A 13,775-nucleotide genomic window follows, 5' to 3' on the forward strand; every position below is an offset into this window, starting at 1 on the left:
AGGCCATTTAGGACAGAGATGAGGAGAAACCTCTTTACCCAGAGAGTGGTGGCTGTGTGGAATGCTCTTCCCCAGAGGGCAGTGGAGGCCCAGTGTCTGGATTCATTTTAGAAAGAGTTGGATAGAGCTCTCAAGGATAGTGGAATCAAGGGTTATGGAGATAAGGCAGGAACAGGATACTGATTAAGGATGATCAGCCATGATCATATTGAATGGTGGTGCAGGATTGAAGGGCAGAATGGCCTACTCCTGCACCTATTGTCTATTGTCTATTGTCTATATTTTCTCAAATGTCTTTCAGAATATGGTGTATTACTTTCAGACTGTGTACAGGTGGACATAACAGAGCCAAGGAGGGGATATGAGCAGTCTTTAGCAGTTAGAATAAAGGAGAACCCTAAAGCTTTCTATAGGTATGTGAGGAATAAAAGGATGACTAGGGTAGGAATAGGGTCACTTAAAGACAGAAGTGGGACATTGTGTGTGGACCCTGTGGAAATTGGAGAGGTGCTAAATGAATATTTCTCATCTGTTTTCTCTCAGGAAAAGGAGAATATTATAGAGGAGAAGACTGAGATATGGGCTATTAGACTTGACATGATTGAAGTTAGTAAGGAGGAGGTGTTATCAATTCTAGAAGGTGTGAAAGTAGATAAGTCCCCTGGGCCAGATGGGATTTATCTGAGGATTTCTGGGAAGCTAGGGAGGAGATGGCGGAGCCTTTGGCCTTGATCTTTGAGTCATCATTGCCTAAGGTTTAGGATTGGAGGATTGCAACTGTTGTGCCCTTGTTCAAGAAGGGCAGTAGAAATGACCCAGGTAATTATAGACCAGTGAGCCTTGCGTGTGTTGTAGGAAAAGTTTTGCAAAGGATTATAAGAGATAGGATTTATAATCATCCAGCAAGCAACAATTTGATTGGAGATAGTCAACATGATTTCATCAAGGACAGGTTGTGTCTCACAAACCTCATTGAGTTTTTTGAGATGGTGACCAAGCACGTGGATGAGGGTAGGGCAGTTGACGTGGTGTACATGGACTTCATTAAAGCCTTTGATAAGATTCCACATGGTAGGCTTTTGGAAAAAATGAGGAGGCATAGGATCGAGGGTGATTTAGCAGTTTGGATTAGAAACTGGCTTTCAGTAAGAAGGCAGTGAGTTGTGGTTGATGGAAAATAATCAGCCTGGATTCCAGTTACTAGTGGTGTGCCACAAGGATCTGTTTTGGGACCACTGCTGTTTGTCATTTTTATAAATGACTTGGACACAGCCATAGGTGGATGGGTTAGAAAGTTTGCAGATGACACTAAAGTCAGTGGAGTAATGGACTGTGTGGAAGAATGTTACAGGTTGCAGGGGGACTTGGATAAACTGCAGAATTGGGCTGAGAGGTGGCAAATGGAGTTCAATGCGGATAAATGTGAGGTGATTCACTTTAGGAAGAATAACAGGAAGGCAGCATTCTGGGTCAATGGAAAGATTCTTGGTAGTGTGGATGTGCAGAGGGATCTTGGTGTCCATGTATATAGATCCCTGGAAGTTGCCACCCAGGTTGATAATGCTGTTAAGAAGGCATACGGTGTGTTAGGTTTTATTGGTAAAGGGATCGAGTTCCGGAGCCGTGATGTCATGCTGCAACTGTAGAAAACTGCAACTGCAGCCTCACTTGTGTACAGTTCTGGTTGCCCCATTTCAGTAAGGAAGCGGAAGCATTGGAAAAGGTGCAGAGGAGCTTTACCAGGATGTTGCCTAGTCTGGAAGGATGGTCTTATGAGGAAAGGCTGAGGGACTTGGGTCTGTTCTCATTGGAGAGAAGAAGGTTAAGAGAGGATTAGATGATCAGAGGATTAAATATGGTGGGCAGTGAGAGTCTTTTTCCTAGGATGATAATGTTGGCTTGTATGAGGGGGCATAGCTGCAAATTGAGGGGTGATAGATTTAAGAGAGATGTCAGAGGCAGGTTCCTCACTCGGAGAGTGGTAAGGGTGTGGAATGCCTTGCCTGCCAATGCAGTTAACTCAGCCATATTAGGGTGATTTAAACAATCCTTGGATAAGCATATTAATGATGATGGGATAGTGTAGGGGGATGGACTTAGATTAATTCACAGGTTGGCGCAATATCGAGGGCCAAAGGGCTTGTTCTGCATTAAATTGTTCTATGTTCTATATGATCACTTTTACAAAAGAACATTTATTCTGTTGCATTTTAAAATTGCTGCAAATCAAAAGAAGAACTAAACATATTGCACCCATTTCTTTGCCCTAGGTAAAGGTTGGTGACAAAGAAATCGATGTGATGTTGGGATTTACCTTGTATATCACAACCAAGCTAGCAAATCCTGCTTACACTCCTGAAATCAGTGCAAAAACTGCCATTATCGATTTCACTGTCACAATGAGAGGGCTGGAAGACCAGCTTCTTGGTCGAGTCATCCTCATTGAGAAACAGGTAGGTCAAGTTAAACAACAAACAGAAAAGCAGCTCCACCTCTTTTACCTCCCTCCCTATTCCTTTTGAAACCCAGGAATATCCAACAACCATTCCTGCCCTGTGAACTTCCTGATTCTTCAAACCAGCAGCATTAACAGAAGCATTTATAAAATAATTAGGCTGTTGAATTGCAGTCAGGAGACAATAACAATAACTCTGTCCAAATAAATAGTTACTTATAAATTGACAGCTCAGCAAATATTGTCTAAACTGAATATATAAAAGTAATGGGAAAACCTTTTAAAAAATTGAATGAATTATTATCACACGCACTTGAATGAGTGCAGTCAAAAGTTTGCAATGTTGCCACTTATGGTGCCAGCTTAGGTACAAGATACCTAGGTACAGATATTTAAGTAGTTGGTACAGATTGAAAGAATAATAAATAAAATTCCAGCATTAAGCATTATTATCATATTAGACTATAACTTTAATTCTGTAAAAATATCCTCTTTCATTTTATCCATTCCATGAACTTTGTCAATTCATCTGAAGACATTTTCACATGTTAAAATGTTGAGCTTTTACTTACTTTTGCTAACTGACAAGCTGTCAGCAATCTGTGAAACATGGTGATTAATGGGTTATTAGTTACATCTTCCAATCATAGCACTGTCATGTCTTACCTTGATGAATACAGATACACTCATGTTAAAATGTACTGTGATGATCTGTAAAAAAGGGGAAACCATTTCACTATCTATTTTGAGAAAGGTGGAGGATGGAAGTAGGAGATAGGCTGGCTGGGCATGTCGTACGACATGCATTTTTCTCCAGTCCCAGCTGTGTTTGTTCCCAATCCAAACCCTGCAAATCTGGCTCAAGGCAATGAAAGGATTGTAATTCTAAATTGTAAACAATTGTAAGTTGGAAGAACTGGAGACATTTTCAGTCAACAAGAAGAGAAATGATTGCTGACTGCTACTTGTAAATGCGTGGATATGCACAGTAGAGATTTGAATGATCTGAAATCTATAGACTGTGCAACATGGGAGGCTAGTTAAAGAAGCAATGGAACATTTTAGTCTTGAGGTGACTAGAAAGGAAGCACTTAAAAAGTCACCTTCTAGAAATGTATAATTTACAAGCTAAATCCAGAATATTTCTGTAAATTAAGCTTTGGGAAATTAGAGTACATGCAAATGCCAACTGTATATATGCCCCAAACATTCATTTTTCAATAACACTCTCAGTCAGCTTAGGATTCTAGTAAGTGTGATACATCTTTAGAGTTAAAAATCCAGTGTTTAGTAGTTTTTGAAAGTTTTTCTCTTACAAGAAACAGTTAAGTTAATTTGCATTTTCATTCTGAAGAAGTCCTCAAAAAATGTATTTCTAAATTTATAATATGAACGCTTTTAGAATTGCACATTACTTGGAGTTATCTTCTTCTTTAACAATGTTATTCTAATCACTTTTGGATGGAGTAATTAGATTTAGTTTTCAAGATTTATGCATCTTATTTGTCCAATTTTTCTCAGTATTTTCATGTTGAATGAAATTTGACAGGAAGCAATCAGCACAAACCCAACGCTATGCAATGTGAGTTTTAGTAAGATAATGTGATAAGAAGATGAATAAAATTATTTCTAAATTAGGAAAACTTGACACCTATTGTAAAGAGGTGCATTGCAGTGCTTGGTATGGCATCCTGCAGTATCCTGAATATCTGTGGAGCACAAGTATTTAGAAATATCCACGGCTGATTTTTGCCAGCTATTCAACCAACTTTCATACGGCCAGGGAGGATGTGACATGTTACCACATTCATCTGAACTGTCCTTTCTCCCAGAGAGACAAGGAATGGAGACAAAGGATCACACTTCCAGGGTGGAGACAAGAAGGTTGAGTGGTGGAACCTCCCTATGGCAGACCCTTCAGCCTGTTGTAGCAGGAAGCTTGCCTGCTATATTCACATTTCAGAAAGAGGGTATGGGTTGGAATTGTGGGAATGAAAACAGGCAGATAGTGAAGTCAGTTGGCTTTAATAGCTGCCTCTGTTTATTGGGAAATCAGTCCAGTTCTAGTATTGAATGCCAGACCTCGAACATTCACCCCTCAATTCCCCGACCTCCCCTAGCCAAAGTCATATTCCCATATTCAAAACTATCTTTACAATTCCTTAAATGATCAATCAGTTGCAAAAACAAATATTATTCACCTTGGACTGAATCTTCCTATAGTTTTGCTGAGTGCCATTTCCATTGCTTTTTGTAGTGGATTTCACTTCACAATGTGTAGTATGTTTTTTCTCAAGCAATTGTCTCAAATGCACCTCTTTGACAACCCAATAATGCCTCTTACATCTGATGCTAGCCTGATTTTTTTCCACTTGCCATAGCCAGAAGTAATTGTCATTATTTGGCTAGGATACAAAAAATTGTTACTTTCCCCTTGTCTTTTCTATTACAGTATTTTATAATAGCTTATGCTTTCTTTCAGTATCTAATGAAAGAATCTACAGCTATCATTTGAGCTCCAATTTTTGTGAAACTTTTTTGTATTTTACGATGAAAAGATTTTAAGCTAATCTATGTATTGTATATGTAAATAAAAATTATCAGAAATTCACATACATGTGAAAATGTATTTCTTCCTGGAGAATAGCGTGTTAACTTAAAATTGAAGTCACAACTATTCTTAAAATTAGCTGTCAAAATCCTTGTCATGTTAATGTATAACAATAAGATTAGTATGATGTTAGGCAATACACAGTTGCATGGGTCCTAGATTCCACCACAGTCTACTGATTCCAGTTGAGAAAGGGAATAGAGACAGTGAAGAGTTATACCTGCTCTCATTTTCTTGGCTGAAAGGAAAATATCAGCTAAAAGTTCCCACTTCTGATTGCCATTCATCAGAAGTTATTGGAAGGACTTTAAACACCAGCTGATGGCAGGATAATTCATGGAAACATACTCCAACATGGGTTGGTGGGGAAGGGGAATAAATCATATGGGTTGAAAAGCATGTTGTCAAGAATTTCCAGATGATTAGCACATTTGATTGTTGTGATTGTATGCTAGGAACTGGAAGCGGAGAGAGTACAACTGATGGAAGAAGTTACATCAAACAAACGGAGAATGCAGGAGTTGGAAGATAACTTGTTATTTCGTCTAACCAGTACAGAAGGCTCTCTGGTGGAGGATGAATCATTGATTGAAGTACTTCAGGTCACAAAGATAACAGCTGAAGAGGTAAAATGACTGACAAAAATGCTACTCTGTGCCGATTCAAAGAGTTTTTTTTCCCCCAAATCTCATTCTCCAGTGGTATTTTGCTGCAACTTGCATTTTTTATGACATATTGCAGTGAGGGAACATGATTCCAGGAAGAGGATAAATGACTATGGTTAACCAGGGATGTTAAGGATAGTATCTAATGGAAAGAAAAACTGTAAAAAGTGGTAAAGACTAATGATAACTCAGAGGATTGGGAACATTTTAAAAGCCCGCAAAAGATGACCAAAAAAGGGAGAAAACAAGCTGAGGGCAAACTAGTAGGTAACATAAAATCAGATTGTAAGAGTTTCTTTATATGTATAGAAATAGTGAATGTAGGTTTCTTAGAGAATGAGGTTGGCGGACTATTAATAGGGAGTCAGAAAATGGCAGAGGGGTTGGACAAATATTTTGCATTGATCTTCACAATTGAGAATATTAATAGCATTCCAAAGATACTGAATTAAGTTGAGGTTCTGAATGTAGGTTTGCTTGCTGAGGCTGGAAGGTTCATTTTCAGATGTTTCATCACTATACTAAGTAGCATCTCTGGAAGCTCATTGAAGATTTTTACCTAGTATGGTGACGAAACTTCTGAAAACAAACCTTCCAGCTCAGCGAGCAAGTCTACACCCAGAATACTGAATGATATAGGGGCTGAAGAGGGAAGAAATCAATACAATCTATCATTAAAAGGACTAGCAAAACTAAAGCAGGTAACAGCCATTGGAACCCCTGGACCTGGTGGATTTTAAAGGAAATAATGGATGCATTGGTCTCAATATTCCAAGAATCCATAGATTCTGATTTGAAAACTTTCAATAAAGCACCTTATACAGAAAGTGAGGGGGATAAAAACAGAACAGGTAACTGCAAGCCAATTAATTTAATACCTGTCATTTAGAAAATGTTCCTCTGTGATGTAGGATATAATAGCAGACCATTTAGGACTACACAACATATTCCAGCAGAGCTGGTATGGCTTGATGAAGGAGGATCTTTTGTCTGACAAATTTATGACAGTTGTTTGAGCAGATAACAAGCAGGATAGATAAAGGGGAATGAGTAGAAGTAATATATTTAGATTTCCGAAAAAGCATCAATAAGATACCACACATAAGGCTACTTAATGAGGCAAGAGCTCATGGTGTTGGGGGATGTATATTGGTATGGATAGAGGATTGCCCAACTAATAGAAGACAGAGAGTTGGGATGAAAGGGGCATTTTCAGGAAGGCAACCTGTAACTAATGGAATGCCACAAGGAACAGTGCTGGGCCATAGATATTTACAATGTATACTAATGACCTGGATGAGGAAAGTGAATGTACTCTAGCAAAATTTGCAAATGATATAAACAATAGGTGGGCAGCTAAGAGGTGAGGGTTGCACAAAGAGTCTACAGAGGGATATAGACTGAGTAAGCAAGTGGGTAGAAACTTGACAGATTGAAAATAACATGGGAAATGTGAGGTTATGCACTTTAGCAGAAAGAATAGCACAGCTGAATATTATTTGACTGGAGAAAGGCTATGAAAAGTTACATCACAGTATATTTGGGAGTCTCAATTCATGAATCACAAAAACTAGCATCCAAGTCCAATGGACAATAGGGAAGGCAAATGGAATATAAAAGTACAGATGTCTTGTTAAAACTTGTTATAACTATGCAGAGCAGTACTTGTAGCACACCTGGAATAGTGTGAACAGTCCTGGGCCTCTTGTCTAAGGAAAGAAAAATTGGAATTGGAGGCAGTCCAGAAAAATTTTGTTAGGTTGATCCCGGGTATGAAGAGATTTTCTTATGAGGATAGGATGAGTCGGTTGGGTTTATACTGAATTTGGGAGAATGAAAGGAGATTTTATTCAAACATATAACCTCCTTAGAGGACTAAAAGAGTGGTTGCAGACAAGTTGTCTCCCCTTGTGGGAGGGTCTAGAGACAGAGATCTTAATCTCAGAATAAAGTGTCACCCATAGAAGACGGAAATGAGGAGGAATTTCTTACCTCAGAGGGTAGTGTATCTGTGGAACTCTTTACTGCAGAGAGCTGTTGAGGTTGAGTCATTAAGTCAATTCAAGGCAAGGGATCAAGAGTTATAGGGAGAAGACAGAAAAATGGAGTTGAAAATTGTCAGATCAGTCACGATCTCATTGAATGGCAGAGCAGTCTCAATGGCTGAATGGTCTACTTCTGCTCCTATGTCCTGTGTTCTTATGGTCTAATGGCAGATACATTTCTGATATATCAGATGAACAGTGGGTTTTGCCCATCAATTGCTGTTGCTATGTCATTTTTTTAAAGAATAGTTCTAATTTAAATATATGGTTCTGCTGTGATATTATACATTTGCATGAAATTCTGGAACTCACATTATAAGAGGGCTGTATTGCTCTAGAGAGGGTGCAGAAGAGATTCACCAGCATGTTTCCCGGGCTGCAAAGTTTTTGTTATGACAACAGATTGGATAGACCAGGTTTGTTTTCCTTGGAGCACAGAAGCCTGAAGAGAAACATGATTGTGATGTATAAATTATGGGGAGCATAGAAAGGGTAGACAGGAAGGAACCTTTCCACTTGTTGGAAGGATCAGTGACTGGAGGCATAGATTTAAAGTAAGGGGCAGAAGGTTTAGAGGAGATGTGAGATGAAATGTTTGCACCCAGAGATTGTTAAGAGTTTGCATGTAAGGTGGAAGGGAGATAGAGATAGAAGCCCTCATAACATTGAAGAAGTATTTAGATGTATACATGTGATGGCAAGGCATACAAGGCTATAGGCCAACTGCTGGAAAATGGGAGAAGAAAGAATAATTAGGTAGTTGTTTTCGATCGGTACAGACTCAATGGGCTGAAAGGCCTTTCTCAGTGCTGTAGGACTGTATAACAAGCTCACTGCTTGGGAAGGTGGGATGTAAAGCCTAAAAACACCCTTGGTAGCTATTCATAAGAGTAGCTCATTCGGCTACTCAAACTATCCGAATTGAATTGAATTGAATTTATTGTCATGTGTACTGAGGCACAGCGAAAAGCTTTGTCTTGCGAGCAAAACAGGCAGATCACAGAATTAAGTAGCACAGATAAGTAACTAATAGGTAAACAGTGGCACAAACAAAAACACAGGTCCAGGAGAATGTTAAGAGTTTGTGAGTGCATTCAGTATTCTAACAACAGTAGGGTAGAAACTGTTTCGAAACCGACTGGTGCGTGTGTTCAGGCTTCTATACCTTCTCCATGATGGTAGAGGATGTAGAAAAACATTGCCACGGTGGGATGGATCTTTGCGAATGTTGGCAGCCTTTCCTTGAGCAGGCCTGGTAGATGGATTCTATAGACAGGAGGTGGGTCTTTGTGATTGTCTGGGCCGAGTTCACTACTCTCTGTAACCATCTCTGATCTTGAATTGGACAGTTGACGTACCAGGTAGTGATACGTCCAGATGGAATGCTCTCAATGGCGCACTATAAAACTTGGCAAGGGTATTCACCGTAATGCCAAATTTCCTCAGCTGCCTGTGGAAGAAGAGGCATTGTTGGGCCTTTCTAACCAGTGCGTCCACATGAAGAGTCCAAGAAAGCTTGTTGTGGATGACCACTCCCAGGAGCTTGACATTCTCCACTTGTTCCACCTCTGTGCTGTTAATGTGTAGGGGGGCATGGGTAACATTCCGCCGAAAGTCAATAATGAGCTCCTTGGTTTTGCCGGCATTGAGAACTAGTTTGTACTCGGTGCAGCATTTTTCCAGGTCTTCCACGTCCCATCTGTAGTCTGTTTTGTCACCATCTGAGATTCGACCGACTATGGTGGTGTCATCAACGAACTTGTAAATGACATTAGTCTGGTATTTGGCAATGCAGTCATGGGTATACAGTGAGTACAGTAGGGGGCTGAGTACACACTCCTGGGGGACTCCAGTGTTCAGTGTTAGTGAGGATGAAATATTGTCCCCAATCTTCACTGATTGTGGCCTGTGGGTCATGAAACTGAGGATGCAGTTGCAGAGAATGGGGCTTAGTCCGAGATCACTAAGTTTAGTAATCAGTCTTAAGGGGATCCGGTTATTCCATTAAGTGATCTGTGCCTCAACTACACTTCCTTTTCTCCATTTCCATTAAAACCCTTACTTGTTGATGATCAGAGAATAATTGAACATCAGATTGTCAGGGCAGCATTGTGTGGCTGTCTGACACAGTGAGGTGATGTTACCACTATTGTCTACACATATGCAGATGGCCAGCAGTAATCTTTGGCAGCCAACTTGGCCTTGGCAACACACGCTTGGTTTGATTGTTGTAAGATCATTTAAGAATTTTAAAAACCTCATTTTGCTTCCAGGTGAGTGAAAAGTTGAGCACTGCTGCACAGACGGAGCTGAAGATTAACACAGCTCGTGAGGAGTATCGGCCTGTTGCTTCACGTGGCAGCAATCTTTACTTCCTCATTGTTGAAATGAGTCTAGTGAATGTGATGTACCAGACATCCCTTCGACAGTTCCTGGGTATTTTTGACATATCCATGGAGAGATCAGTAAAATCACAGGTCACCTCGAAGCGAATTGCAAACATCATTGAATATCTCACCTATGAAGTGTTCAGGTATACAGCTCGGGGTCTGTATGAGAATCACAAATTCCTCTTTACACTGCTTATGGCACTAAAGATTGATCTACAGTCCAAGAAGATTACTCATGAAGATTTCCAGACTTTAATAAAAGGTAACCTTCACTAGTAACTTTATTTAGAGTACCTTTGATAAAATCTATATTGGAAGCTAAACTTTGTTATTCAATTCAGAAAGCAGCTGGTAAACAAATGCCAAAAGTTAATTATTTGGCATTAGATGCAGCAACAGTGATAGTAGACTTTGACTTATGGCTACTCATATTAGATACAAATCAGTTTCCATCCTCATTTGTCATTTATGTGACTGACTAACTTTCTGAATGTCATATTACACGGTGTAGGTGTTAACACACTCATCTATTTTATATCTCGGATTAACCTACTTGACTTTTTTTTTCAAGGTACCAAAAATAATCATAGAACTAACAAAGTGAGATATAAACTGTCAATAAAACTAAAATCTGGGAGCAACTATATCCTATATACACCTATACAACTCTATACACCCACGGTGCTGTTAAGTAGGGAGTTCCAGGAAACTGAACCAGTGACAATATATTTCCAAGTTTGGATATATGTGTTTATATGATCATGTCAGGCTAAAATACAACTCTGTATTGAGTGACTAATGGAAGTTAGTGCTTTGGTCTAGTTCTGCACTTACCATCAATTTTGATTAAACTGAATAATTGAAGTGTTATATTGCTATTAATGGTACTGGAACATTATTGACTTTCTGGGTGAATGCATGGGGGAGCGATGAAGTAATTAGCTGGTGTTATGCTGTCAGATCATTTTACACATATCTGAAAATGCTTGGGTCAGCTGTCTCATGTCCATCACTGTTCCAGCAAAATAACATCCAGCAAAGGTATTGAGAACTAAATGTTTTAATCGAGGAATTAACTTTACTCTCTGATCAGTTTTTTTAAGAAGTCTGTTTTAAATAGCACTTTTTAAAAGAACTAAATAAGCTGTTAAATGAATAGTTATTAACTTTACTCACTGACCCTAAGATATGTTGAATGTTGTACAGCAGCAGAATGAAGAAATATGAAGCCATTTGCTTGACTGCAAGTTTCAGTTCAGAGATTCAGTATGAAGATATTTTACTTTCAGATAAACCACTGTTCCCATTAGCTAGGCAGATGTGGGTACTGCAGATGCTGTAAATCAGAGTCTAGATTAGAGTGGTTCTGGAAAAGCACAGCAGGCCAGGCAGCATCCGAGGAGCGGGAAAATCGACGTTTCAGGCAAAAGCCTAATCTAATCACTCTAATCTAGACTCTGTTCTCATTAGCTGATGACACAAGGATTAGGGAGCACAATTTTAAGATTTTGGTAATTGAAATGGGATTTTATAAGGAAGCTTTTTTTTAACGTAATGTGTGGTGATACCTGGAACTTGCAGCCAATGAGGCTGGTGAATGTGGAGATGATCAAAGATTTCCAATGGACATTGGATGGGCACTGACAGGCTACAGGAATAGAGGGTGAGGAATGGGATGGAGTGGATTGTTCTACAAAGAATGGGCATACTGGCCCCTCTCTGTGTTGATTCTTTGATTTTATGATTCTGCCTTGTTTGATAAGACAACAACGTTCAAAAAAAACTGATAATCTTCCAAAGGTAACAGCCCAAATGTCTTTGGATTTTCCCTTGACAATTCTGTGCCTACCAGCTCTGTGCATTAAGAAGTCTTAGTCTTTGCTACTCTTATCCAGGAATCTTATTTAGGATAAAGGTACTGTCGCTCCCAACATGACTGGATTGAATAGAGGTCGCCTAAATGATAGTTTTTTTTTAATTGCATACTTTGGATTTGATCCCCCCCATGATCAAAAGAAAGGTCCAGGGGTGGTTAAAGGCCAAAAATGAGGGAACATGTCTTGAACTAACTGCATAGGATCTGCTACTTCTTGAAGATCTTTTCTTGGGAAAGTGGAATGCTTCCTTATAATACTCCAATCATGTTCTCACAGTAAGATTCAGAGTCTGATTTATTTTTTAACAGTAACAGACTGGTTTTCCAGGGCATCAGGAATAAGATGGAGACAGGGCCAGTCAGCCTCAAAGTGAAGAGCTTTTTTGAGTTCACCTTGTGAACGAGGAGAAGCAAGAGTATTGCTCCTTGCCCCTCAGTTTAAAAAAAAAACCTTCGGCCCCATTTCTACCGATTGTGGCCACTCCTCACTGTCTTCAATGGGAACCATCAACCCATGTCTCTGGTCTGCCGCACCATCAGCTAACCCGCCTCCCGTATCCCCAATCATTCGCTTAGCTTTATTCTGAATGACTCCCCCTGTCAAGTCCTGCTCTTTTATGCCCTCCTCAAACCTTGCCGCAGCTTGATCAATCCTCATCCCTTCACAGTCCCCTGCCAGCCCAGATCTTGTGTGATTGCCAGGGATTGTCCTGAAGGTTTCCCTGCTGCTGTTTTTTCTGCCATTTCGCCAGTTAGCCTATAAATCTGAATAGCTGCCAGGCAGAGCTGATGCAAAATATCATTTAGAATGGGGTAACACACTTAAATGTGGCATAATGTGGGCATATCTAGGATTTCTGAATTTCCATGTGCTACCATTTTCTCCCATACCATCCTTATCGCCTTGGAATTGTTGTGACCTCTTTATCATGCTTTTAATTTCTCTATTTCTCCTTTTATTTTGCTCTGTTTAATTCGCATTCCCCTTTTCTTATTTTCTAACAAAAAGTACAAAGTACAATTTTCTATGAAGGATTTTGATACCTGATCTTTTTGTGCTTCAAATGTATTTGAGGAAAGTTTTTTAAACACAAACTGGAAAATATATTCAGTCAGAATAGCAAATGAAGGTCTTTAATCTGTCGTTTACACTGCAAATGCTCTGATTGCACATTTCAATTCAGCTCAAAATGCCATCCCTGTGGGTAACTCTCAATATAGGTTGAGGCCTTCAAGGAAAATCTTTAATGAAGATCTTAAAAGACGTAAAACAACTTTCAATTAAATCATATCATTGTGAACCTATCCCTCTTTTCAGTGTTCTGTTTCATGTTCACTGCTCATGACATACTGAAATACTTGAGCTGTTAGACTAATTATCACAGTATATCTCCATGAATTATTCTAATGCAAACCCAGATGTGAGGCAAGGAAAATCCAAGCAGTGGAAGGCTTTCCTTTCCCAATTCCTCCGCCTCAGCCGTACCTGCTCCCAGGAGGACCAGTTCCACCACAGAACACACCAGATGGCCTCCTTCTTTAGAGACCGCAATTTCCCTTCCCACGTGGTTAAAGATGCCCTCCAACGCATCTCGTCCACATCCCGCACCTCCGCCCTCAGACCCAACCCCCCCAACCGCAACAAGGACAGAACGCCCCTGGTGCTCACCTTCCACCCAACCAACCCTCGCATAAACCAAATCCCATCCGCCGACATTTCTGCCACCTCCAAA

At 39.8% G+C, this 13,775-nt stretch overlaps 1 protein-coding gene across 2 annotated transcripts in view; it reads left to right on the forward strand.

Moving 5' to 3' along the window:
* Window positions 1-13,775, forward strand: part of dnah5l (dynein, axonemal, heavy chain 5 like) — a 362,555-nt gene that overhangs the window by 271,353 nt on the left and 77,427 nt on the right. For both annotated transcript variants that reach the window (XM_043690231.1, XM_043690232.1), the window contains 3 exons: window positions 2,271-2,453; window positions 5,522-5,692; window positions 10,050-10,428. In XM_043690231.1, coding sequence (XP_043546166.1) covers window positions 2,271-2,453; window positions 5,522-5,692; window positions 10,050-10,428 — 733 coding nt within the window. The remainder of the gene's footprint in view (window positions 1-2,270; window positions 2,454-5,521; window positions 5,693-10,049; window positions 10,429-13,775) is intronic.

The sequence above is a fragment of the Chiloscyllium plagiosum genome, chromosome 5 (assembly GCF_004010195.1).
Source record: "Chiloscyllium plagiosum isolate BGI_BamShark_2017 chromosome 5, ASM401019v2, whole genome shotgun sequence".
NCBI classification, from domain to species: Eukaryota; Metazoa; Chordata; class Chondrichthyes; order Orectolobiformes; family Hemiscylliidae; genus Chiloscyllium; species Chiloscyllium plagiosum.